Raw genomic sequence first — 27,777 nt, 5'->3', positions numbered from 1 at the left:
GCCAACGTAGGGTTGTGTAAAGCTCGCCATAGTAACAACAAGCCCCTGCCAGGGCCCTGAAAAAGAACAAAAAGAAAAGAGTCCCAGGGGAGCAGCCTGTCGCTGGCAGCGGTGTGCACAGTGGTGTAAAGCAACTAAGTACATGTACTCAAGTACCTGTACTTAAGTACAATTTTGAGGTGTTTTTACTTTACTGGAGTACTTCTAATTGTCAGTACTTTTACTTCTACTCTGCTACATTTCAAAGGAAAACATTGTACTTTTACTCCACTACAATTTTGTGGAGATTTATCCACCTGTTTCCGTGAGAATTTACTGTAGCATTATTTACGGGACACTTCCGGTTAACAGCAGACATACAAGCTCACGTCACGTCGCAGATGCAACCGTTGTGAGCTTGTAGATCACTCTAGTCTCGGCTGCGGCGCCGGAAGCTAGCCTGCACATTCTGCGCAATGCACGATGGGATGTTGGAAAGTTGTGGATAGTTACTAGTTACTTTGTAGATTTTGATTATAATTACAGAACATACATTAACCACTTCAGCCCTATATACATTTCGGCCATTTAAAATAGCCAATCTACAAGCTCACAAAGTGCTGCGATGCGACGCATTGTGAGCTTGTAGATCTGCTATTTTCAAAATATTTTTATACATTTGAAAACTTTGAACAGGACATTCTGCATAATGAGTACTTTTACTTTTGGTACTTTAAGTAAATATTGATGCCAATACGTTTATACTTTTACTCCAGTAAATTTAGAATTCCGGACTTTTACTTGTAACAGAGTATTTCTACATTGCATTATTGATACTTTTACTTAAGTTAAACATTGGAGTACTTTTTCCACCACTGGGTGTGCAGGGACTGGGGAGGCCTGTTTCATGTCACTCTCTCCTGCTAAGAGAGCTAAATTATGCATTAATGAGGTTGCGCTCCCTGGTCAAATCAAGTCACTGTCATTCTCACACAGCTGTCATATTCTGTCGCTGCGGGTGCAAAAAACACTACATCGGAACACATGACAATTGAATTCTGCAAACGGGTGGAAACCTTGTATGTCCAAAACCGTTCCTTTTTCATTACTGTTTTAAAAACGATTTAAAATAGTGAAAATAGCAGATCTACGAGTGCACAACGGCTCGCGGCGCAAACACCTGTGCGCTTGTAGATCTGCTATTTTCACTACTTTTGTGTGACACTCATGTACGAAGAAGAAAGGCTTTAATTTACGAAGAAAACATACAAATTTGAAACTGAGAGATACAAGGTTTCTGCCCGACAGCAACGTTATCTAAAACACATGACCACGATGGCGATCGAAGGCTGGGATTTTGCAACTCAGGACTTACAGATGTACTGTTTCAACTCTTCAGTATTTAGTGCTCTTTTCCTGAAGATGTACTGCAAATGCATTTTTTCCAACGGTTTCTATTTCTATTGGGTAAAAAAGAGGGGGTAAAAAATAATACGTTTTAGGCAGAAAAAAAGTAAAGAGCGAAGTAGCAGGACTTTGATGCCATGTTACATATGCGTTGTCGTCCCGTTTTGTTTTGTTTCCCCTGCAGTACGACAAAAAAAGATTGCAGCTCAGAGGCTTGACGTTTCAAGACTCGGGGATATACCAGTGCACGGCAGAGAATCACCACGGAGTCATCTATGCCACCGCAGAGCTGCGTGTCATTGGTGAGTAAAACAGCGCGGCCACTGACTGGCTGAGTCAGGGGAATATGGGGGTGATCACAGAAAACCAGTGGTGTGATGCAGTGTTTCTCAAACTTTCAAATTTCAAGGAGTTAACTCTGACACAGAGTTACAGACTTGTATGGGTCAATTTAGACCCCCCTGAAGGAACCCACAGAGTCCCTGGAATCCACTTTTGAGAACCACTGGTGTAGAGCAACAAAGTACATTTTCTCAAGTACTGTACTTTCAGATTATGAATCACAAGGGAAAAATGGATTCAAGCCAACGTTGAGTCTTGACAAAGTATCAACCTTTCGTCTGCATTTCCATCTCCATTCCTTCTATATCTACTGCCATCAAAACGTCTTGCACTGAAAAAATTGAGAATATTTTAACTTTCATGGGCATCTAATAAAAACGCAACAAGTAGCAGAAGAAAGCAGCACACGTTCAGGCCCACACACTTTAAACAAAGTCAGAAAAGGTCTTAAAAATAGCAAAAATAGCTGATTTACAAGCTCAATGTTCTGCCAATTCACTGCCTTGTCAATGGCAGGACGTGCGAAGTTTTGAAATGGCACATCCGTAGAACACAATATTGCAATTACATGCTGGATCACACAGTAGAAACATCTGTTTATGTAAATGACACTAGCAAGGATTGTGATGAATAACATGAGCTGTGTCCCACCCCAGAATGTTCTCCTACGTTTGAACACAACCCAGTGAGGAGGGTCCTCGGGGCCAAGAACAGCCGGGTCATTATGGAGTGTCGACCCAAGGCGGCCCCCAAGCCCACCATCACCTGGAGCAAAGGCACTGAGCTCATCTTCAACTCAACCAGGTTAGTAGTGCTGTAAAGTAACAAAGTACTTTTACTTAAGTTCTGTACTTTTACTCCACTACTCCACTACTATTTGAAAACATACATTAATCCAATGACCTGCACACCATATACACTTGCAAAAAAGAACACATTTATTTCACAGACCTTCTACATGCCTGAAGATACTTTTAGTACATTTTGAATTCCGGACTTTTACTTGTAAGGGTGCACACACACCAAAATACCTATGAGAGTGGAATCTGCGTTCCGCCAATGCATTTCAATGGGAAGGGGGCGTTTTCATGTCAGTGGAGGATATCTGCGCGATAAATCTGCTCTTTACCAACATTTAATGAACTGTGACTGTGACATAATCATCCAGTTGAGTAGTTTTGTGATATCACCCATTATCCCTATAAACAAATAAAAGTCATTGTGTTTAATTTCATAACAGTAGAAATGCTTAAAGAGCATTACAAATACATTTAGTTTTAAGTGCTAGTTATTTACAAATGTATAGGCCAGTATTGTATCAGGATAGTCAAATACAGCCTATATAAACTGTATATAGGCTGACCACCGGAGAGACAGTTGACAGCCGGACTGTAGACGGCACCCGGGAGCAGGTTGGGTTAGCGCCCCAGCCTGTGTCTTCCGACAGGAAGAAGCCCAACAAACCCAGGGTTAGGCTTTTAGGAGGGCCATTTAAGCCGCAAGCGGAGCCTGCAGCACCACCGTTGCCTAGGTGGAGCCTGCAGTACCATTGCGGCTCAAGAATCCACCACTCCTGAGTGAAATGTCTGGGGCTGGAGTCTGGTGCAATGCACAGGTCTTGGACCTGGTGAGAGCAGGAGGGGAACTGGTGAGACGTAGGAGGGGCCCGGACAGGAGTCAATCCACAGAGCCTAGTCCTTCCATGCGCCATATTTCCTCTCCCAGTCTCGGCAGAGTAGTTCTGGAGCAGTGGAGTGAATGGTCCTGTCTTTCCCTAATGGGACTGATCGTGGGTAGCTACTGGGACGTAAGTCGGGACTTGATCAAACCCGGATGGGTCACCCAAGTGATGGGTATGATGTTGCGAGACCCAAAACCCCGATGAGCTTGGGCTACATCACTGAGGATACTTTGTCCCAGGTGTATCCATGCAATGTTTTTTTTGTTATTGTTGTCTAGATATGGACTGGTATGTACAGTACAGTACAGTACATACTGTACATACCAGAGGTTGTCCCTTATCTGTTGGCCTACCTTTTTTAGGGCTCGAGGACACAGTTTATCATAGTTACACGTCTCCTCTGCTTCTAATTTTCTTTTTAGGCATGTGACACAACTGGGTCACAACTTCACAAGGATGTAACACATAAGAGTATTCGTCTGGGAAATCCCCGTTAGCAAAAAAAGAAAAAGAAAAACATCTTTCTGTCTTGCACACGATCAGCCGCTCTCAGCGCCCTGAAAATCTGCAAAGTGGTTTTGTTTAGCAGTGTGAGTGCTGTGACATGCTGTGCTCTGTCACAGCCTTGACGTTAAACCCCACCTAAAGCTCCTCAGCATTAGGGCAGACAGAGTGAGTTGGTAAGCTCCCCCACCCCAGCCAGCCTGGTGCTCCTCGCTGGCAAGTTAACTCTAATTTGAATTGAAGACTTTCATTGTTGTCGGGTTGGAAACCTCGTACTGTATGTCCAAAACCGTTCGTTTTGTATGTATAATTTTATAAATGATTTAAAATAGTGGAAATATCCGATCTACAGGCACACAACGTGTACTTTTAGATCTGCTATTTTCACTAATTTTGTGCGACAGTCTTGTATGATGAAGCAGGGCTTTACTTTATGAAAAACTTGGAGATACAAGGTTTCTGCCCGACAGTGACGATATACTCCTCTCTGCCACCAGCCATCAAAAAGTGTGACTCCCTACCCTCCTTCCAAACCGCCATAAAAGAACAATTTGCAACTGGACCTAGACAAGTCATCTAGATTGCCAAAATAAATGACCCCACACTGTTTCTATGTGAATATACTTTTACTGCTCCTAGTATTTCTTGTATATTGTATGTCTTTATATTGCTCTTGATGAATTGAATACAGTACACAGGACCACAATGGAAACAAGCCCTCATGTGCCTTTTGAAGACCCGCCCTCACACTGCATTTGCAGCCGATTAGCAGTCAATTCTGGTTCCTTTTCGGTACCGGAAGTTCAAAGATGGCGGATTTGAAATCACTGAAAAAAGTGTCGGTAACACTTTCAAAACGGTCTGTAGAAACCAATGGGCTTGGCTTTTTCCACATTGCTGTGCTCCTGGAAGGAGCTAAGCGCCAACATCTGGCTTTGTCCGGGCTCTGAAGTGTGGCCTACATATAATAATTTCTTTTGAGAATAAGGCTCAAGTACTGTATTCTACATTCCCACGTAGGAGAGAAAGCCGAGCGCTCAGAGCACACTTTCACAAGCTTTCGTCATCTCGCACCACATCCATAAAACATGTTGGCCTCCTGACCTTGGGTACTTCTACCTTTCATCCTTCACGCTGTATCTCTGCATGTCAGCATGTGGTGGTGAAACCTCAGCACTCTCTTCCTCTCCTCTCCTCTCTCTCTCTCTCTCTCTCTCTCTCTCTCTCTCTCTCTCTCTCTCTCTCTCTCTCTCTCCACTGCCCAGAGTCTTCATCTGGGAGGACGGCAGCCTGGAGATTGTCAACGTGACGCGGGCTGACGAGGGGAGGTACACATGCTTCGCCGAGAACGACCGGGGCAAGGCTAACAGCACAGGCTCTCTATCTGTCACAGGTAGAGTACCGGTGGTGGAGGAAGCTGTCGTATTCACATGTTTTCTTTTTTACTTACGTAAAAGTATCAATACTGCGATGTACTGTAGAAATACTGTTACAAGTAGAAGTCCAGTATTCAAAATGTACTTGAGTAAAAGGACAAAAGTATTGGTACCAAAATGTACCAAAAGTAGAAAGTACTCATTGTGCAGAATGCCCCATTTCCCCCAAGTTCACAAAATGTATAAAAATCTTTTGAAAATAGATCTACAAGCTCACTATGCGTCACATTGAAATGGCCATTCAAGCACAGGCTACACGTGCAAATAGCCCATGCCCTATGGTGTTGCTCTTGGCCCGACAAATGCTGTTGCTATGGTTACTGATAGTCCAGCTGTTGTGGACATTAGCGGGACAGCTGTTGCTGTCACCATCCGTCTTCATCCGCGGCCTCCAAGACCTCCAGCTGTCCTCTGGGTGTCTGAGCTATGGACCCTCTGCAGGCCTCACATGGACACTGGTGGGGCTATTAGTCAAGTGACCAAGGGCACGGGTGACAACCTTTGATCAAACGTGAAGAGACAGGTTTCTTTTTCTTAACCGAGACAAATCTGCCAGTACAAAAAAAAAAAAGCCCTCTGCAGGTTTGGTCTGAGACGGCTCGGTTTTGATTGGATTTCACTGCTCCCGGAGATGTGGGGCACCAATCAGGGTCCAGTATGCAAATATGGGGCGGGCTTATCACCAGAGGCTTTTATTTTTCCTTGGAAATGCAGGTTCCACACAGAGAAATCCAGACTAATATCTACACAGTGATATTAGTCTGGCCATGCCAGGCTAGCTTTGCTCATTGCACGCGGTACCACAGCGTACAGCCAAAGATATTTTTTTCAGGAGCACGCGCTTGCATCGATCAAAAAGCAACCCTTAATTTCACACCTAAAGATGTCGACTGCCGAGTGTGACCGGAGTGAATTAACATACATATGTGCCGTTTCAACTCTTCAGTGTTTACTGCTATTTTCCTGAACATTTGCTGCAAATGCAATTTATCCACTCTTCAATTTTTATGGAGACTGGAGCGTATTTTTGCAAAAACTCGCAAATGTCAAGAAACCACTCCATTCCCATTGCAAAGCAGAATCCACCTTCATACATAGACTTAATCTTTGAAGTCAGAGAAGTTAGCAAAAATAGCTGATCTACAAGCTCAATGTTCTGCCAATCCACAGAAAATCTACTGTCTTGCCAATGGAAGGACGTGTGAAGTTTTGAATTAGATCTGTAGTAATGAGCCTGGATGCATATCAAAGGTCCATTAGGTGATCTGCTAAATCCTGTATTATTAGGTGTTAAGCGGCCTACGCCATTAAAATAGCGCGCCACCAAAGATAAAATCACCACTGCAACACTGCTTGAGAGCTAACGATCTCGAAGTCTGTTGATAAGATATTTTACAGTAGTGCTGTCACCTCATCATAGTGAAAGGATCGATTAATTGGTCTGTTTGGTCTAAATGTACAGTTGATTTCGTTGACAACATAAATATATATTGGCGGGCCTTGATGGTGTCATAATGTCTGATTTTACACATGGTTGCATTCTGAAAATATCTGCGATAGGATCATGCAATGTACAGTAATAGCAGATACCCTGCTGGTATGAAGTACCACTGACTACATTATCTTTGTCTTTCTATCTTTTGAGCTTTAAAGCTCTTTAATGCCCCCTTCTGTCCACATGAGAGCATTGAGCTGCTCCACCCTTTTCTTATAAGCAACGATAGAGATTGATCAACTAATTAATTGAACCCTATACACCGCTATACTCATAGTGGAGTCTCACAAGTATCTATACTAGGTTCTCTCCACACTTACGTACTATTTTCAACCCGGACTTCCGGGTTCTAGTAGTTTAAAGATGGCTTGTGACTACTTTAGATCAGGGTTTCTCAAAGTGGTACTACTTGATGAGCTCTCTTTCCATTTTCACCAAATGTCTTTGACAAAAATAGCATATCTACAAGCTCCAAAAGTGAATCTACAAACTCACAACGCATCACGTTGACGAGTTGTGAGTTTGTAGATCTGCTTTTTTAGTGAATGGACCCACCCCCCCCAGAATAGGGATGCTGGGGTAAAACATCTAAAGAGGAAGTTCAGTTCAGTTCAGTTCAGTTTATTTTCAGTTCTTTGGTGCATTGTACAAGCATACATTGAAAAAATAGAAAAATAGAAGTAACAGTATAAATATGCATACAAAAGATTTCTGTACAAACATTTCACAGTACTTGCCCAAGTCCCTGAAAAGGGGGTAGAGAGAAGCAACAAGGCTTGTCGGGCCCTACCCCTGGTAATGTTCTTACATTTTTTATTACACTTATTTATTTAAGTTATTTTCATTCATATTTGTTCTATAATGGAAACGGGTTAGGGTTAGGGCATATTCTTTCAAGTTTTCCTCGTGGAATACTGTATACTCAGGGGGAAAGATTTACATTATGTACGTACCATAATCTGACATAAATGTAAGGTTCTAAATGAACTATGTCATTCAGGGGTGCCGTGGATGAAAACGTTATTTCCAGGCGTGCCTCGCGAGTTATATAAGCTGCGTGTTTCTCGTCCAAACGCAGGCCAACACATTCTGTGTCGAATTTCAAATCACCTGCATGAATATCGCATCGCCATCTGTTGTTGTTCCTCAGCATCAAAGCCCACCTAATCCTCAAAGCCGAGTCTCTTTCATCCTTCCGATCCTTTTTTTCCCTTTTTTTTCCACAAACATACAAAATGAGCGGTCAGCGGTCAATTATACAACCAGAAACACATAGGTGGTGATGGCATTTCTGTATTCATTAAATCTGTTTCCTATTCTGAAGAAAACCTGGAGACTTGCAAGTATGCCACTCTGTCGTCTCTGTCGGTTGGAAAACACATTATGTCCAAAACAGCTGCTTTTCAGGATTCAAAATCAGAAATGGCAAAAATAGCAGAAGTTCAAAGAACCTCGTTTCAAGCTTGCAGATCTGATACTTTTGATACTTTTGTGTGATGCTGTAGTAAAATAGGACATTAATTTACGAAAGAACAAAAGTTAAAAAATGGTGATACAAGGTTTCTGCCTGACAGCAACAATATACTGTCTGTATAGTGTATCCAGGCAGCAATGCATCATGGTCAAAGCCTATTCCGTGTTTGGGATTTCAATAATTGGGTCTTAACATTACTGTATAATAAGAACATTACTGTATAATGGTCAAGTTTTGCCTAAGGAGGTCCTTGCTACGGACATTTTGATCAATGTTTCTCGAAGAACCCCTCAAGGACCTCCTTGAGGGGGTTCCAGGGGGTCCCCAGCTAAACGAGAGCTAGTTAGGAACCACATGGACCCTTACAGGTCTGTAACTCTGAGATTGTCCATTTGGTTCCATTTCTACACTCTCAAGAGTTAAATTAATTAATCCATTTTACAGTGTAGATGTTATCAACTGGTGGTCCGTGGTCTAATGCATGTCAAACTGAGGGTATTAGAATGGCATCACCGCTATTGCTGCGAAATGGGGGTGCCTGGGATATCTTTTCAAAACGGGGGGGTCTAGGGTAGGGATGGCACGATTATCGCGATTTACGATATTATCGCAATAATCAAAATCCATTATCCTGGGGAGCAACATTTGCCAAAAAATAGCAGATCTACATGCTCACAACGCGTCGCAACGCATTGTGAGCTTGTAGATCTGCTACTTTTTGGCAAAGACATTTGATAGAGAGTGAAAAAAAAGACTTTCAAGTACGTATATTATAAGTACCTTTTACCAATTATAGAGGGTTTAAGTGGTAGCGGATATGCAGCTCTGCAAATAAAAGTTGAATTTATCCCAGTGCATGACAGAGGACGATATCACGATAAATTAAATCTTCAGGATACAATTATTGTGAGTGTTTTTCATCACGATAAACGATAATATCGCTTATCGTCTCATCTCTAGTCTGCGGTGGGCTCATATTTGTCAATTTGGGGGTGCTTGAGATGAAACTTTCCACTGATTTTGATGACCGCTCCCTTTCCTCCCCCCCCCACACAGACGCAACCAAGATCACGCTGGCTCCGTCCAGCGCGGACGTGACTGTGGGCGAGGACACGCGCATGCAGTGTGCGGCGTCTCACGACCCCTCCCTGGACATCACCTTCGTCTGGTCGATGGACGGCAGGGTCATCGACCTGGACAAGGAGAGCCAGCACTACGAGCGCAGCGCGGTGAGAACCTGTCACGATCATGAAATGATCAGTGGTGGAAAAAGTACTCAAAATGGCTGAAATGTATATAAGTGGTTAAATGTATGTTTTGTAATAATAATAAAAATATACAAAGTAAGGTTTTCAAATAATTGTAGTGGAGTAAAAGTACCTATAGTATCTATACTATGACACATTTTGAGCTTGTAGATCTGCTATTTCCACAATTTTGGATATTTTTTGAAAATATATGAACATTCTTATGCAAAAGAAATATTACAATTATCTCAAATAATTGTGAATTGGCATTATATAAGAATTGTGTACACATGTACTGTACACAGCTCTACGGTTCAACTGGAGGTTTCAGACAACGAATAAGCTGTTGTGTTCCAGAAGCTTTTTGAGTGCTTTGCCTGATTTAGTTTCTTTCTTTTTTTTTCTTTTTTTGACCCCGACCACAACATATCAGGACTCGGGTTCTAAACGTGGTCATGGAGACCTTCCAGGTCATATGGTATAATTAAGGAAACATTTGAGGTCACACTGATCCCAGTTCCATGATGTTTTCATTGGAATACCTGCAGTGGTGGAAACAGTACTCACATTTTCTCCTTGAGTAAAAGTAACAATACAGAAATACTGTTACAAGTAAAAGTCCAGAATTATTATTATTTTTTTTAATTATAATATATATATATTTTTTTTTAAAGATTAGTTTTTGGGCCTTTATTGATAGGACAGTAGACTGACTGGAAATGGGGGAAGAGATGGGGAGTGACACGTGGCAAAGGTCGTCCGGATTGGGAATCGAACCGGCGATGCCTATGAGGCAATGCCTAAGTGGTATGCGCATGGACGGGCGCCCCTTAAGTTTTTTTTTTTGTAATAATCAAAATCTACAAGTAACTAGTTACTAAAGTATTTGCCTCTGAGATGTAGAAGTAAAAGTATCGAAAATTGGAAATATCCAGTCAAGTAATAGACCTACCTCATTATTCTACTTAAGTACAGTACTTGATTACATGTACTTTACTTTCCACCACTGTTACCTGGAATGGAATTGGACCCCATTTTTTTTTAAATGAATGTGACTACAGCAGCCATTTAGCATGCCTTCCCCAACTACCTCAGACTGATGTTGCCTGCGCTCCGTATATCAGTTTAATAGCAATATCCGCTCACATCCATTATGGTTGACATGGCCCCTCGCCCCTGCATGCACTCTCTCTCCCGGTGCAGCCCCCCTAAAACCGTAAGCAGTGCTTAGCGTTTCTCATTTGTCCCTCTCCAACTATACTGGCCAAGCGCCATATTGTGATTATGATTGATGACGGCACGTTTCTAGTACACAAGTTCAACACTCATATTATTTTTCCCCCCTGTCACAAAAAGGTTGGTATGTTCCAGTTTTAATGCCACTTATGTGGTATCAGCGAAGCCAGTATGACTCATGCCGCATGTGTACTAGTTAACTGTACCATGAGTGTCACGGAGAAGATGTTGTTCTCGTAAAGGATTGACCTTGGTTTTGGCGGTCAGCATGCGAGCGTTCTCCTTCTCCCATGACAAATTCTGTCCCTCGCCTGTCAGCTCTTAATGAAGCATTGGGCCTAAAGCCCGACGGGTAAAAAGCTCCCTCCAGTTCACTTTAATTGGAAGAACTGAGGCTGATATCTCAATCCCTTCTGCCTTGGAATGAGTTGTTGAAGTCCTGCTACAGCCGTACGTGTACTGTATGCCTGCTGGGCTGTAAGCTAAACTAGCTTAAGTTCGATCGCTGTGAGCGTTTCGCAATTTATGATCATGTCAGGTTTTAGGGGTGATGAAAGTGATGAAATAATATCCATCACAACAGAGCTGCAAAAGTTAATTGAATGAATCGATGCAATAGATTATGATTGAGAGTAATTGAGCGTTATGTTGCATTATTTCACGTTATTTCGAGTCATATAGTGACATGTCTATGTGGGCCCATATGGGCATATGGCGTTTGTTTATGGTTTGTGTTTATGTGTCTGAGTCAGAGTGATGTGGCCGTTGTCTAATGCTACTGGCCCCAGTAGCCAATGTGCACTGTTGACGTCTGTGTTGAGAGAAACTACTGTCTGTATGGGAGGCTGCTCATTGAAGGGGTACTCTGTTGTCCTCCTGTGTGTTGTCTGTCTGTATGGGAGGCTGCTCATTGAAGGGGTCGTCTGTTGTCCTCCTGTGTGTTGTCTGTGTCCAGAACGGAGGCTCCAGTGGAGAGCTACTGATCAAGAACTCCCAGCTGAACCACGCAGGTCGTTACACCTGCTCCGCCCAGACCCCCGTCGACAACGTCACCGCCTCCGCCGACCTGGTGGTCAGGGGTGAGTCATACACGCACCTGCACGCACCTAGAGGACTCCCAGATTCACGTGTTGTTGTGTGTGTGTGTGTGTGTGTGTGTGTGTGTGTGTGTGTGTGTGTGTGTGTGTGTGTGTGTGTGTGTGTGTGTGTGTGTGTGTGTGTGTGTGTGTGTGTGTGTGTGTGTGTGTCGTTTAGTTGTGACTGACTTCTTTGCCTTTATCCTACCTTTTTATCTTTCTTTTCTCTTTCTGCGGACTGCGCCCCGGGCCAGTGTAATAACTGAATGGGGGGCGCTCACTACGCTACATCACTAATTCTGCAAATCACAGGAATGAGTGGGAAATGATTGACATTTTCATGCCATCAAAAGTGCTCCATTAAATATTAATCCAATCTCATGTCAGTCATCATATATTTAGAATAAGAAGTAGTATAAACTCTCCAAAAGAAAACAGTCTCTTTTTGTAAAGGTATGTCAAGCATTAAATTACACTCCTAACACGAGCACTAGCGTTTTATTCAACAAACACTGCTATGATATCCTGTGCAGTGAATATACTCATAATATTCCTTGTTATGGTGTCTGACCTTGAATATTGTTTGAAAGTGGTGGTTTTGTGTGTGCTCTGTGTGTGTGTGCGTGCATGTGCGTGCGCTCGGTGAGTGCTCGTGTCAGTGCGTGAGAGAGAGACGGAGAGAAGTAAAGCACACGGCTATGTTCTCCAATACACAGTCAAATCCGTTGTGTTTATGAAGCCAAATGGACCCTTACGGTTCCATTTGGCTCTGTCGTTTGTGCGCTCTCTGGAGTTCACTGTGTAACTGTGTACGCGTGTGTTACTGTGTGTGTGCGTGTGTGTGACGGAGGGGTACTTCTTGCCAGCGTTTACCAGACCATAGCCTTTTTTGCCGCTGGTTAATCTATCAACCCGAGGCTCCGTGCGAGAGCAAGAGGAAGCCTTGGACGGAGAAAGTAGACGGCAGAAAGCCTTGGAAAAGAAACCGCTGTGGAAGGAAATGCCTCGTGTCCTGCCGCTAGGTTCGACCACAGGAGATGCAGACACAGAGGAAGCACATGTCGGCCAGCCTCACACGTTCAACTTAACCCATTAGCATTAGCAACTTGGCTGCTAGCGTCCCCAGGAAGGGACTAGACCAGGGGTGGGAGCATGAAGATTGATCGATCTGTCTGTCTGTCTGTCTGTCTGTCTGTCTGTCTGTCTGTCTGTCTGTCTGTCTGTCTGTCTGCACACACACACACACACACACACACACACACACACACACACACACACACACACACACACACACACACACGTATATATGAGCCTATATACGGTAGGCCTCTATGAGTTTCATTTTTAGATTGGATGTCGTCCTGGTAACTGTAACAGCCTGGAAGATAAATACGTTTGGGATGGAAAATGGTACAGATATTGTTGGCCGCCGTACCGTTGCTAGTCTCTTGATCCACAACGGATTTGAACTCGGGTCATCGTGACTCATAAGGAGCATTTGGTCCGTGCATTGGCACCCTTAAGTTAACCTTGGAGATATTTTGGGGGCTTTTCTGCCTTTATTTATTGTGGGAAGTGGAGATGGACAGGAAACAGGGAGAGAGAGATGGCGAGAGTAAGTAAGTAAGCCCTACAGAGCCATGTGGCCCATAGGGCAGGAGCTTATCTCCTGTTTCTGTAGCGTCTACTAGCGCGAGGCAGCTTGATGTACAAATACACCCCCTGGACATGACGCTAGTATGTCACAGGGACTTAAAGTCCATGGGCCATACGAGATGTCGGTATTCCGTAAGGTGGCAAAGGTTACCATGCATTTTTGAAAAGCTCTATATCTGTAGATTATATTTTCGTATGATAACCCTTTCTGAGACACAGCTAAATTGGTGTTATCAAGGAAAAAAATCTGCTTTAAGTAGCATATGAGGGGTCAAACTAGGGTTTTTTCATGATTCTGAATCCATTGCAAGCGTCTGTTTTGCACGAAAGACATTCCCTGGGTTAAAACGGCCCACACAAAAGTGTGAAAAGTGATGACTCACTTTTCATCACTAAACCATAGTCCTGTTTTTAGCCCAAGGAATGTTTTTCGTGCAAAACAAAGGCTTGCAATGGATTCAGAATCATGACAAACCCCTAGTTTGACCCCTCATATGCTATTTAAAGCAGATACATTTTTTCCTTTTTTTCCTGTAACATTAATGGGACACCAACTCTAGCAGCTGATAACGCCAATTTAGCTGTGGCTCAGAAAGGGTTATCAAAAATATAATCTACAGATATAGAGCTTTTCAAAAATGCATGGTAACCTTTGCCACCTTTCGGATACCGACATCTCGTATGGCCCATGGACTATTACCCCCAGTCCAACCCTTGATGCTGAGTGCCAAGCAGGGAGGCACTGGGTCCCATTTTTGGTGGAGTCTTTGGTATGACCTGGGCCGGGGATCGAACCTCATCCTCTCAGTCTCAGGGCAGACACGGACACTCTAACCACAAGGCCACTGAGTTGGTGAGAGTATGCAGAGAGACATGCAGTAAAGATCGTCGGGGGTGGGAGTCGAACTCGCAGTGCACTGTCAGTAGGGCTGTCACAATTATTACATAATCGTCTAATCGTGATTATGTGACATTATCGCAATTATTTTGTCATAATCGTCATAATCGTGAATGTTGAAAAAATTTCAGAAATAGTGGAAATAGCCGATCTACAAGCTCAAAACGCGTCGCATCGCGACGCGTTTTGAGCTTGTTTGAGCTTGTTTAACTTAAGGGTGCATTGGCACCCTTAAGTTAACCTTGGAGATATTTTGGGGGCTTTTCTGCCTTTATTTATTGTGGGAAGTGGAGATGGACAGGAAACAGGGAGAGAGAGATGGCGAGAGTAAGTAAGTAAGCCCTACAGAGCCATGTGGCCCATAGGGCAGGAGCTTATCTCCTGTTTCTGTAGCGTCTACTAGCGCGAGGCAGCTTGATGTACAAATACACCCCCTGGACATGACGCTAGTATGTCACAGGGACTTAAAGTCCATGGGCCATACGAGATGTCGGTATTCCGTAAGGTGGCAAAGGTTACCATGCATTTTTGAAAAGCTCTATATCTGTAGATTATATTTTCGTATGATAACCCTTTCTGAGACACAGCTAAATTGGTGTTATCAAGGAAAAAAATCTGCTTTAAGTAGCATATGAGGGGTCAAACTAGGGTTTTTTCATGATTCTGAATCCATTGCAAGCGTCTGTTTTGCACGAAAGACATTCCCTGGGTTAAAACGGCCCACACAAAAGTGTGAAAAGTGATGACTCACTTTTCATCACTAAACCATAGTCCTGTTTTTAGCCCAAGGAATGTTTTTCGTGCAAAACAAATGCTTGCAATGGATTCAGAATCATGACAAACCCCTAGTTTGACCCCTCATATGCTATTTAAAGCAGATACATTTTTTCCTTTTTTTCCTGTAACATTAATGGGACACCAACTCTAGCAGCTGATAACACCAATTTAGCTGTGGCTCAGAAAGGGTTATCAAAAATATAATCTACAGATATAGAGCTTTTCAAAAATGCATGGTAACCTTTGCCACCTTTCGGATACCGACATCTCGTATGGCCCATGGACTATTACCCCCAGTCCAACCCTTGATGCTGAGTGCCAAGCAGGGAGGCACTGGGTCCCATTTTTGGTGGAGTCTTTGGTATGACCTGGGCCGGGGATCGAACCTCATCCTCTCAGTCTCAGGGCAGACACGGACACTCTAACCACAAGGCCACTGAGTTGGTGAGAGTATGCAGAGAGACATGCAGTAAAGATCGTCGGGGGTGGGAGTCGAACTCGCAGTGCACTGTCAGTAGGGCTGTCACAATTATTACATAATCGTCTAATCGTGATTATTTGACATTATCGCAATTATTTTGTCATAATCGTCATAATCGTGAATGTTGAAAAAATTTCAGAAATAGTGGAAATAGCCGATCTACAAGCTCAAAACGCGTCGCATCGCGGCGCGTTTTGAGCTTGTTTGAGCTTGTTTAACTTAAGGGTGCATTGGCACCCTTAAGTTAACCTTGGAGATATTTTGGGGGCTTTTCTGCCTTTATCTATTTTGGGAAGTGGAGATGGACAGGAAACAGGGAGAGAGAGATGGCGAGAGTAAGTAAGTAAGCCCTACAGAGCCATGTGGCCCATAGGGCAGGAGCTTATCTCCTGTTTCTGTAGCGTCTACTAGCGCGAGGCAGCTTGATGTACAAATACACCCCCTGGACATGACGCTAGTATGTCACAGGGACTTAAAGTCCATGGGCCATACGAGATGTCGGTATTCCGTAAGGTGGCAAAGGTTACCATGCATTTTTGAAAAGCTCTATATCTGTAGATTATATTTTCGTATGATAACCCTTTCTGAGACACAGCTAAATTGGTGTTATCAAGGAAAAGAATCTGCTTTAAGTAGCATATGAGGGGTCAAACTAGGGTTTTTTCATGATTCTGAATCCATTGCAAGCGTCTGTTTTGCACGAAAGACATTCCCTGGGTTAAAACGGCCCACACAAAAGTGTGAAAAGTGATGACTCACTTTTCATCACTAAACCATAGTCTTGTGGGGCTGTTTTTAGCCCAAGGAATGTTTTTCGTGCAAAACAAATGCTTGCAATGGATTCAGAATCATGACCAACCCCTAGTTTTTTGACCCCTCATATGCTATTTAAAGCAGATACATTTTTTCCTTTTTTCCTGTAACATTAATGGGACACCAACTCTAGCAGCTGATAACACCAATTTAGCTGTGGCTCAGAAAGGGTTATCAAAATATAATCTACAGATATAGAGCTTTTCAAAAATGCATGGTAACCTTTGCCACCTTTCGGATACCGACATCTCGTATGGCCCATGGACTATTACCCCCAATCCAACCCTTGATGCTGAGTGCCAAGCAGGGAGGCACTGGGTCCCTTTTTTGGTGGAGTCTTTGGTATGACCTGGGCCGGGGATCGAACCTCATCCTCTCAGTCTCAGGGCAGACACGGACACTCTAACCACAAGGCCACTGAGTTGGTGAGAGTATGCAGAGAGACATGCAGTAAAGATCGTCGGGAGTGGGAGTCGAACTCGCAGTGCACTGTCAGGCTACTTTAGAGCCTAGGTGCCTCGGACCGCTAAGCCAGGGTCTGGGCCAACCCTATTGTTTTCTGAATTCTGTGAAATGAACCAATGATGTCAGCCTCATTCATTCGTATACACTCAACAGGAATGTAGACACACATGGTCATAGGGTTAATAATGTGGTAGAAAGAAAAGACATGACATTGACACTAATAAAGGGATGTTATTGTAACGACTGAACATTACTGAACATATCGTGTCAGATTAGATAAGACTAAATCCATTGGGGGCAGCGTACTGCGGCTATCATTTTCACATTACTCTTCAGCAGAAATGTGTTGGCTGCTGCTGTGACAACTCAAGCAGGCTTGGAAGGCCTCCAGAGATCTTCCATCTCTCACCACGGCCCGTTTGACATGGCATGCCATTGATTGCGCTACTTGTCTCTCCCCCCCCCCCCCCCCCCCCCCCGCAACCGCGCGTGCGGATGTCGACAAGTATGAACCCAACACCAGCAACACACACTCCGAAGGCCTTCCCTCCACCGTGCCCCTCCACCGTGCAGCTTGTTATATGCTGTACTTCCTGGATGATTCATCATTGCTCCTACTGTTTTTCACCCTCCACACATCCTGACGAGTGAGTGCCTGACTTAAACCCTCTCTCCCTCCGGGCCCTGAAAGTAGCCCAGTGTTAGCGGTACAATGGACCTCTTCAGACAAGCACGACTAAGAGCTCTAGTTGGCTGATCCGGTGGCCGGTGATCCCTGCGGTGCCCCCTGCAGTTTTGCGATGTACCGCCTACCCTCGTCGCCGCGGCAACCGCTGTCGCTTTCAGATCAGGCGCTGACAGACAGACAGCCAGGTGAACGAACGTTGCTTCCGCGGCGGCTGCTGCTGCTGTGACGTTTTTCCCAGAGTGGAACCAAAACACGGGCCCCCCCTCCCTCCCCAGGGCCGTTCCTCCTAATGGAGTGCCAACTGCCAACAGTCGGGAACGGAAAGAGGGGAGAGATGAAAGACGGCCATTTATCAACAAGGCGAGATGAGGAAGCGAATCCGATACGTGCAGACCCAGGGGTGTCGCACCAAATTTTGGGCCCTGGGGTACAGGGATTCACTTCAATTATTTTGTGCTTTGACTATTGAAAAATAGCAGATATACAAGCTCACAGCGCGGCACCGAGTGCAGCGCTGCAAGCTTGTAGATCTGCTATTTTTTAAAAATCGTGAGTCTTTGAATATTTCAAATCCTTCTAAGGTTTTTTGGAAAAATCTATGTTTCTATGTCAGTGGTGCTCAAACGTTTTCATGTGAAGGACCCTCAAAATGATATGTATTTGCCCACGGACCACCATCTCAAAATATTTAGTTCCAGGGAGTGGGGGACCCCCCCAGAAGCAAAATTTGAGTTATAAATGTTCGCTTAAAAAATACATTATATTCAAAGATTTGCACTCATTTTCACGACTTTTTCAAAAATAGCAGATCTACAAGCTTGCAGCGCGTCACTCGGTGCCGCGCTGTGAGCTTGTATATCTGCTATTTTTCAATAGCTGAAGACATGCCCCTCCACCTTGGGCCCTAGTAACTCAGTCCCACTCCCCCCCCCCCCTTGTGACGCCCCTGCGGCCAAGAACACGGCCTGCACCTGTAGCTTATTATTAGTAAGGGGGATTTGAGATATAGGGCGGGATAGAGCTGTTTTCATATGGCCGGGGCGTGTTGTTATGGTAGTGTACAGTTACGGTCTGGAACCAGTGCAAGGATTGAGTCATATGTGCTCTGTGATCTTCTCTTCCCGGGTTGTCTGTCAATAGCACGAAATATTCACGCGATTTTGATTTGATTTGCGAAACGGTGCTTTGTCAAGATGCCATTCTTGACAAAAAAAGAAAAGCCTGGCATGCACTTGACAGTCGATGCTCGTCTCACTCTGTCTGTCTATTTTTAAGCCCACAGGCACAGCTTATTAGTACATTTACATGAGTACTGTACTTAAGTACAATTTTGAGGTATTTTTACTTTACTGGAGAATTTCCAGTAACAAAACTTTACTTCTACTTCTACACTACAAATTAGATCCAAATATTGTACTTTTCCAATTATTTGAAATGATTAGTTATTTTTAGTTACTGGTTACAGTATTTCCTAGATTTGATTATTATTACAAAACATACATTAACCACTTCAGCCCCATATACATTTCGGCCATTTGAAAATAGCCTATTTACAAGCTCACAATGCATCACAATGCGATGCATTGTGAGCTTGTAGATCGGCATTTTCAATCAATTTTTTATACATTTAAAAACTTGAAATGGGACATTCTGCATAATGAGTACTTTCTACTACAGGGGTCTTCAACGTTTTCAGGCCAAGGACCCCTTAGCTGAGAGAGAGATGAAGGAGGGACCCCCAGATTCCATATAGTTTCATCGTCTGACAGCACAATCATCAGTGTATGTTGGTATTGGACCTGTCAATACCTAATAACTTGACCTTTCACTATGTACTTAGTGTGCTCTTTTTTTCCCCTTACACCAAACCTCTTTGCCGAAAATAGCGATCTACAAGCTGTAGATCTGCTATTTTTGGCTACAGTTCTCAGAATATGGACACTAGGGTTCAAGTTGTTAATATAAAAAGGATTGGAAGATTTGGAGGACCCCCTGTTGTTATACCAATTCCTGACTTTTACTTGTAAGGGCACTGTCACACCGCACTTTTATTCAACCTGAGGGAGGATTCTGCCAATGCATTTCAATGGGAATGGAGCGTTTTGCTGCCATTTGTGGATTTCTGAAAATAAAGAAATAAAATAAAATCTGATCCATTTCCATTGAAATGCATTGGCAGAATCGTCCCTCAGGTTGAATAAAAGTTCGGTGTGACCGTGCCCTAACAGCGTATTTCTAAATTGCAGTATTGATACTTTTACTCAAGTAAAACATTTGAGTACCTTTTCCACCAGTCAGCATACCGGTACGTATAGCGTTTAGTCCACACAGATACATAGAACATCTGCACAATACTTAATACGTCACAGTGATGTGACGGATTTTTCGGAAGGAAGAAAATCTTTAGTGTGCTTCTACTACTGCTACAACTTCTCTTCAGGGAAGCGGAGTGGAGTCTTAGCGGCAGCCCCTCTGACTCTATGTCTAATCGCCTTAGTTCTTCAGATTTGTATTCTGTGACAGAAATGAAAAGAAAAAAGGAAATCCTTGGCTGATTTCTAGTGGGGGCTGTGGGTTTAGACTGCTGACCCTCCCCACACGTCTGGGTTTTCTATTAGGCCATCGTTTTAACTCCACAAGAAGAAGTGAGAAGAGTAGAAAGCTCCCAAGGAAAACACTGGATAAAAAAAAAAAAAAGGAAATCTGCACGCCTCAGGCTCAGTTAATATACTGTATGTCAATGTGACCCAGGTTCTAATGCCTTAATCCATCAATCTCAGCTGATGTCTTTTAAAGAGGTTGAGTTAAAAAGTCAAACCTACAGAGGTTTGAAGTGCTGTGTTTGGATATGCATCACATACTGTACAGTAGCTGTCTTTTTTTTTGGTGTGTTGAGGCATAAAGTGAGTTTAACCACATGAAACCTGAGTGTCCTAATTCAGGGGCAAACATTCTGCAGAAAAAATGCTCATCTACAAGCTTGCAACATGTGTTGTTTTGCGATGTGTTGTGAGCTTGTAGATCAGCTATTTTCGGCAAAGAGATTTGGTGTACAATGGAAAATAGGAAAAGACTTGAGGAACCCGGTCAACTATGTATAGGTGATTAAGATTTGAGACTTTTCATCTGAGCATGAAATCTTTTTTGGGTCTTTATTGATAGGATAGTAGTTTGACAGGAAATGGGGAGAGAGATGGAGAGTGACACGCAGGCTCACGCAGCAAAGCCCGTCGGGATCGGGGCTCGAACCCGCAGCGTGCTGCCAGGCTACTTTGGAGCCTAGGTGCCCGGACAGCTACGCCAGTGGTCCAGGCCCTTTTGTAGCCTCTTAATTCCTCACCAGCTTCTTTGGGATATGACGGCACCGCTGCCACAGCTAACATACTGTAAACACTCGCTGTCGATCAGACAGTGTTTATGGAAGAAACGTGTCCCTAACTGACAGTTTATTCTCCTCTCTCCCCCCTCACTCTTTCACACCTCCCCCCTCCCACATCCCTTTCCCCTTGCCCTCCTCCCCACAGGGCCCCCGGGCCCCCCAGGGGGAGTGCGGGTGGACGAGAGGAGAGAGAAGAGCGTGAGGCTGCAGTGGAGCCGCGGCGCAGACAACCACAGCCCCATCTCCAAATATACTATCCAGCTGAGGGACTCCTTTACCAAGGAGGTGTGGAGGGACGCCATGACATGTGAGTGTGCTGCTCCTCGAGGGACGTGCAGAGAATGTTAGAGAGGCAGGGGCTGACATTTCTAAAAAGGGCCTTTTGGTGAAAATATCGAAAATAGCCGACCTCCAGTGAGGTGAGCTTGGAGGTGGGCTATTTTCGATGCTTGTTTTGACAAGGCAATTCTCTAGAATGCTGCCTTCAGGTATGGCATGAACATGGCATTTGCATTTCTTTCACCATAGTAAAAACTGCATTCATGGCCTGGAGAGGGCACTTTTTACAGGCGGATAAAAGGGCTCAAGCCCCCTTTGATGTATATGTGTGCACGTGCCTGTGCTCCTCCGCTCCACTGGGCTGCTCAAATAAACCTCCAGCTACCTTAATGCTCAGCTGGTGCTATAATAACTTGAGTCAGAACACGAGATAGGCCCTGCAGTGCGTGGTTGGCTGGCGTTCCTTAAAAAAGATGGGTCAAATGTAATTTCGGGACGCCACAAGTCGCTCAGAATATAGCGCTTTATCTCCCCGAAATAGAAAAAATCATTGTTGATTCAGGGATATTTCTCCGCTCGAATTCTGGTTCACTGCAACTCGTACCGTATACTTTTTTTAACACATGGTGGTATTTCTACCCTGAAACCTTGGCGCTGTAAAAAAAAACTGACGACCGTGTCTCTCTGTACGCTGTAGCTCCTGTGGACGTTGAAGGCAACGCAGAGGAAGCCACCGTGGTGGATCTGATTCCCTGGACAGAGTATGAGTTCAGGGTGAGGGCCACCAACACCCTGGGCATGGGGGATCCCAGCACCCCTTCGCCCAAAATCACAACCCTGGATGCGGGTAAGTTGGGTTAAATATGCTGTATGGCAGTGGTGTAAAGCACTGGCTCCCAAGCACTGGGTCGCGACCCATTCGTGGGTATATTCATTAATTTTTGTTTCCTACATTTAAAAAAAAAATATTATTCTTTCAAAACATTTTCTTTTCTTTTTTTAAATAGTTTTTATCCCTCGATTTTTGTAACCCATTTTTTCACCCAGTGCCAATTGCCTAAACTGTAATCCTGGGCACTGCTCTCCCTCTGCCATGCCTGGGGACAGCCCTGAACAGAGCTCATGCTTCCTTCAGTGCATGAGGAGTGAGCAGGCCGCTTCTTTTCACCCGACAGGGGGGAGTTTCCCCGTTTGGATGTAGCACGTGGAAGGAACACGTTATTCCAACCAGTTCCTTTCCCCTCCATCAGGCGCTCCGAGGGGAGGCATGGGGGAGGCATTATAGAGACCAGGATTATTGCATGTTTTTGTGAGGGTGTCTACCCTAGGAGACACAGGGAGAACATGCAAACTCCACACAGAAAGGCCCTTTTGCCAACCCCACCTAGGGTGTGGGCGCTGATGACGCGGAGGAGGGAACCCAGCGCCCACAGCGTTCCCCAGTGGGAATCGAACCCAGGACTTTCTAGCTGTGAGGCAACAGCGCTACCAACTGCGCTACCGTGCCCCTTTTTTCAAAACATTTTCAAAAAAACTTTCATGAATTAAAAAATAAATAAATGCAAATGCATTTAATTAGTAAATAAAAGAAGAATCTAAGAAATTCCATAAATTAGACACCTTCCTATACAAACCCATTTTAACTTCAAATTTTAACCATGATAGGTTCATTGAAAACACCAGTTCTTTTTTCTGGTGACTCATACTACCCTCCTAATACGTGAGCTGGTGTTTTTTCGATAACTTTTTTCATTTATTTCTAATAATGTTTTTATTGTATTTTGCCAGAATTCTGAAAGTTTTCTGATTTAGTTTTCCATTTGAATATTTGAATATTCAATGAGAAATCCCCGTTTCGAATTGAATGAGTCTGCAGAAATTCCATAGAGAGGTCCTTACGGTACGACACACAACACAACGGTAGCCAAACGCACCACATGAGCCTCGACAAATGAGCACTTTTTGGTTGAAATTGTACACTGAAATTCAATTATAAAAATGGAAATCACAGGCTTACGGTTTAACCTCTTTTTAAAACAATAATCCTGGGCCAGGAGTGGAGACCGAGAGCATGTGAGGATCTGGGAGGAGGGAGTGAGACCTGACTCGCTCTCCCCTCAGTGGTGGTGAGCCTCCCTCCCACATGGACATTAAGGTGTTGTGTCTGGCGTGGGCCCCGGGACATTGATATTGTATTTAACAAATGCAGTAGTCGGTGCCAGGGGGCAGTGGTGGAAAAAGTACTCAAATACTTTACTTAAGTAAAAGTATCAATGTAGAGCAGGGGTTTTCAAAGTGGGTGACGGGGCACCCTGGGGTGACGGGGCACCCTGGGGTGCCGCGACGGCAGTCCAGGGGTGCCACAAGATCATTTGATAATATTTGGAATTTATTTGGACACTTGAAGAAATAGTATAATTTTAAACTTGAAGTACAAAGTTATTTTCAGTCAGTTCTAACCAAAATGGCTATTATCTCAACATTTTCCTCACAACATAATCACTAAAATAACGTCACTGTCGGGCAGAAACCTCTATCGCACAAAACTAGTGAAAACAGCCGATCTACAAGCACACATCGCCTCGCGATGCGAGGCGTTGTGTGCTTGTAGATCTGCTGTTTTCACTAGTTTAGTACATTTTATAGATGATAAATACAAAAAGAAAGGTTTTGGACATACAAGGTTTCGACCCAACAACGACGATATTCTATAAATGTAAGGTGCTGGGAGTGAAAATTATAATATAGGGGTGCCTCGGATTAAAACAATATTTATAGGGTGCCCTGAGACAAAAAAGTTTGGGAACCCCTGATGTAGAGTATCAATATAGAAATACTCTGTCGCAAGTAAAAGTCCGGAATTCATAATGTACTTGAGTAAAAGTACAGTAGGAGCGAGATCATTTAGCGACCTACAACTGGGTTGCAACCTGGTCGGTAGTTTTCACCGACTGGGTTGCTAAATCTACCGACTGGGTCGCTAAATCTACCGACTGGGTCGCTAAATCCACCGACTGGGTTGCTAAATCTACCGACTGGGTCGCTAAATCCACAGACTGGGTTGCTAAATCTACCGACTGGGTCGGTAAATCTACCGACTGGGTCGCTAAATCCACAGACTGGGTTGCTAAATCTACGGACTGGGTCGGTAAATCTACCGACTGGGTCGCTAAATCTACCGACTGGGTCGCTAAATCTACCGACTGGGTTGCTAAATCACCGACTGGGTTGCTAAATCTACCGACTGGTCGCTAATACCGACCAGGTCGCTAAATCTACCGACTGGGTTGCTAAATCACCGACTGGGTTGCTAAATCTACCGACTGGGTTGCTAAATCTACCGACTGGGTTGCTAAATCACCGACTGGGTTGCTAAATCTACCGACTGGGTTGCTAAATCTACCGACTGGGTCGCTAAATCACCGACTGGGTTGCTAAATCTACCGACTGGGTCGCTAAATCTACCGACTGGGTCGCTAAATCTACCGACTGGGTCGCTAAATCACCGACTGGGTTGCTAAATCACCGACTGGGTTGCTAAATCTACCGACTGGGTTGCTAAATCTACCGACTGGGGTTGCTAAATCTACCGACTGGGTTGCTAAATCACCGACTGGGTTGCTAAATCTACCGACTGGGTCGCTAAATCACCGACTGGGTTGCTAAATCTACCGACTGGGTCGCTAAATCTACCGACGGTTAGGGTTAGGGTTTGGGTTAGGGTTAGGGTTTGGGTTAGGGTTAGGGTTAGGGTTAGGGTTAGGGTTAGGGTTAGCAGCCCGGTCGGTGGATAAGCGACCCTGTCGGTAGATTTAGCGACCCAGTCGGTAGATTTAGCGACCCAGTCGGTAGATTTAGCGACCCAGTCGGTAAATTTAGCGACCCAGTCGGTAGATTTAGCGACCCAGTCGGTAAATTAAGCGACCCAGTCGGTAGATTTAGCGACCCAGTCGGTAGATTTAGCGACCCAGTCGGTAGATTTAGCGACCCAGTCGGTAGATTTAGCGACCCAGTCGGTAAATTTTGCGACCCAGTCGGTAGATTTAGTGACTCAGTCGGTAGATTTAGCAACCCAGTCGGTAGATTTAGCGACCCAGTCGGTAGATTTAGCGACCTAGTCGGTGAAAACTACCGACCAGGTTGCAACCCAGTTGTAGGTCGCTAAATGATCTCGCCCTCTCTCTAAAAGTATGAAAGTGCTGGCATCAAAATGTACTTACCGTTAAGTACCAAATGTAAAAGTACAAAATGTTTGAAAAGAGCAGATCTACAAGCTCACACACAAGACATGCGACGCGCTGTGAGCTTGAAGATATTTTCAAATAGCCAAGGTATAAAATAGGACTAAAGTGGTTTATGTATGTTTTAGAATATTATAATTGATATATGCAAAGTAACTAGTTACAAAAGTTTTCAAATGTAGTGAAGTAAAAGTACAATATTTGGATCCGAGATGTAGAGTAGAAGTAAAAGTATTGGAAATTGGAAATACTCAAGTAAATACCTCAAATACCTAAAAACTTGACTTAAGTACAGCACTTGAGTAAATGTACTTACTGTTACTTTATGGTGGTCTAAATTGACCCATACAAGTCTGTAACTCTGACAGTATACAAATGGAACCAAATGAACCCTAACGGGTCCATTTGGTTCCATTTGTACACTGTCAGAGTTAAGGGAAGACCTTGACATTTGAAAGTTTGAGAAACACTGCTTTACACCACTGCCATGGGGTTCAGGGGTATATGGGCCTATGTGTGTGTGGTGGTTTGGCTGTCGTTCGTGTGGACTCTCAACATGTGGCGGCTCAGAGCTTCTGACGTTTTGCTGTCTCGTTTGTACAGTTCCTGTGGTGGCTCCTTCGGACATCGGCGGGGGCGGCGGCACCAGCAGGGAGCTGACCATCACGTGGACGGTACGTCTGGTGCAACTTCTTCTTCTTTCCACTTTTCCCCTTCTGTGTCTGGCCTGTCTGTCTGTCTGTGTGTGTGTGTCTCTCTCTCTCTCTCTCTCTCTCTCTCTCTCTCTCTCTCTCTCTCTTTCTCTCTCTCTTTCTGACAGTGTGTGTGTGTGTGTGTGTGTGTGGGGGGGGGGGGGGGGGGGGAAATGCCACAAACTTAGTTGACCAGACATGTCTCACCCCTTCTAAAACCCGCTTCTAAAAGACGCTATCCTGCTTTTCAGCTGAAGTTTGAGGTCGCCTCATTTCAAAGTGAATGTTGTTGAGTGCCCGTACTATATCTTCCGGGAGTTAAGAGGCTAAGATAATGAAATAAATAAATAATATAAGATAAGATAAGCCTATTTTCATAAATAAAAATATTAATACAAATAAGTTGATTTCTTTGATACTATTGAGTCAATTGTACATTGTATTGACTGTCATTGGTTTTTCTTATAGTTTTATTAATCTATTTTCTTGTGGCATTGTAATTTCCTGCACTTCAACTTTTATCTTTGGTGCTGTTATTTTCTAATGGTGCTATAATTAATATAGGCATTTTTATTTTGTTCTAATTGATAAAAAAAAAAAAGGATTTGTGTTTTTCAAGGTTTTAAGTAAATACAATTATGAAAATTCTGAAGATCATCACCGTGCACGACAGTGCGGAAATTCTGGTTTAATTAGATTGTTTATTTCGGTCAATTTTGTAGTAAAACAAATACAAAAAAATCAAACCTCGGTTCGAAGTGGAGCGGTGAATTTGAGCAGTTCCAGGTAAATATATATATATATATATATATATAATTGAATATTGAATATACATATTTTGGGGACCTCTCTGCGGGTCTTGACCCACAGATTGACAACATTAACCTCCCGTGGCAGGGGGAAGAGAATAGAATAGTCCCTGACTTTTTTTTCACCAATTTATATATTGACATGTGTCAATTCTTGATTGCCCGTGGCTCGCTACGGTGGCTGCATGCTTCGTGAGCCTCCACTCTAGCGGCTATCACGGGTGTGTGTGTGTGTGTGTGTGTGTGTGTGTGTGTGTGTGTGGTAAAAGTCTGCGCATGCGCAGATGCCGCCGTGCTGACCAACACAATTTGGACACACGGTAAAAGTCCGCGCATGCGCAGATGCCGCCGTGCTGACCAACACAATTTGGACACACAAAGCCACACAAAGGGAGCTGTGCTAGCACACCGCTCCAAAAAAAAAAAGAGAGAAAATGTCGTGTCTAGAGACTTGTCTAGAGCAGCAGCTAAAAGCTACTGTAATGGCAAATCATTTTCCTCAGCGGACATTCAAACCCATCACACCACAGAGTGTCCATGACAACTGAAAAATAAACACACACAAAAACAGCTGTAAGGGCTTTCATGCCTGTGGATAATCTCTCACCCTACGGCCATAAACACAGTCAAAACAGTGATAGAACTGAGCCGTTATCCTCCATCTGCCTCGCTTACGCCCCTTTATGGATTGCTATAGCGCCCATGGTCAAATAGCCTCTTTC

General features: G+C 44.0%; 1 protein-coding gene across 1 annotated transcript in view; it reads left to right on the top strand.

The window, feature by feature from the left end:
* Positions 1-27,777, top strand: part of cntn1a (contactin 1a) — a gene marked incomplete at both ends in the record, with an annotated part of 79,056 nt that overhangs the window by 37,748 nt on the left and 13,531 nt on the right. Inside the window, 8 exons of the mRNA XM_080737064.1 lie at positions 1,571-1,688; positions 2,385-2,532; positions 5,179-5,306; positions 9,375-9,547; positions 11,757-11,880; positions 21,180-21,341; positions 22,011-22,160; positions 26,158-26,228. Of these exons, the coding sequence (XP_080593190.1) occupies positions 1,571-1,688; positions 2,385-2,532; positions 5,179-5,306; positions 9,375-9,547; positions 11,757-11,880; positions 21,180-21,341; positions 22,011-22,160; positions 26,158-26,228 (1,074 nt within the window). The remainder of the gene's footprint in view (positions 1-1,570; positions 1,689-2,384; positions 2,533-5,178; positions 5,307-9,374; positions 9,548-11,756; positions 11,881-21,179; positions 21,342-22,010; positions 22,161-26,157; positions 26,229-27,777) is intronic.

Source organism: Nannobrachium achirus (genome assembly GCF_963921795.1).
Source record: "Nannobrachium achirus genome assembly, chromosome: 11".
Lineage (NCBI taxonomy): Eukaryota > Metazoa > Chordata > Actinopteri > Myctophiformes > Myctophidae > Nannobrachium > Nannobrachium achirus.
The sequence above is the reverse complement of the archived record's forward strand: the minus strand, read 5'-3'. Positions and strand labels throughout refer to the sequence as shown.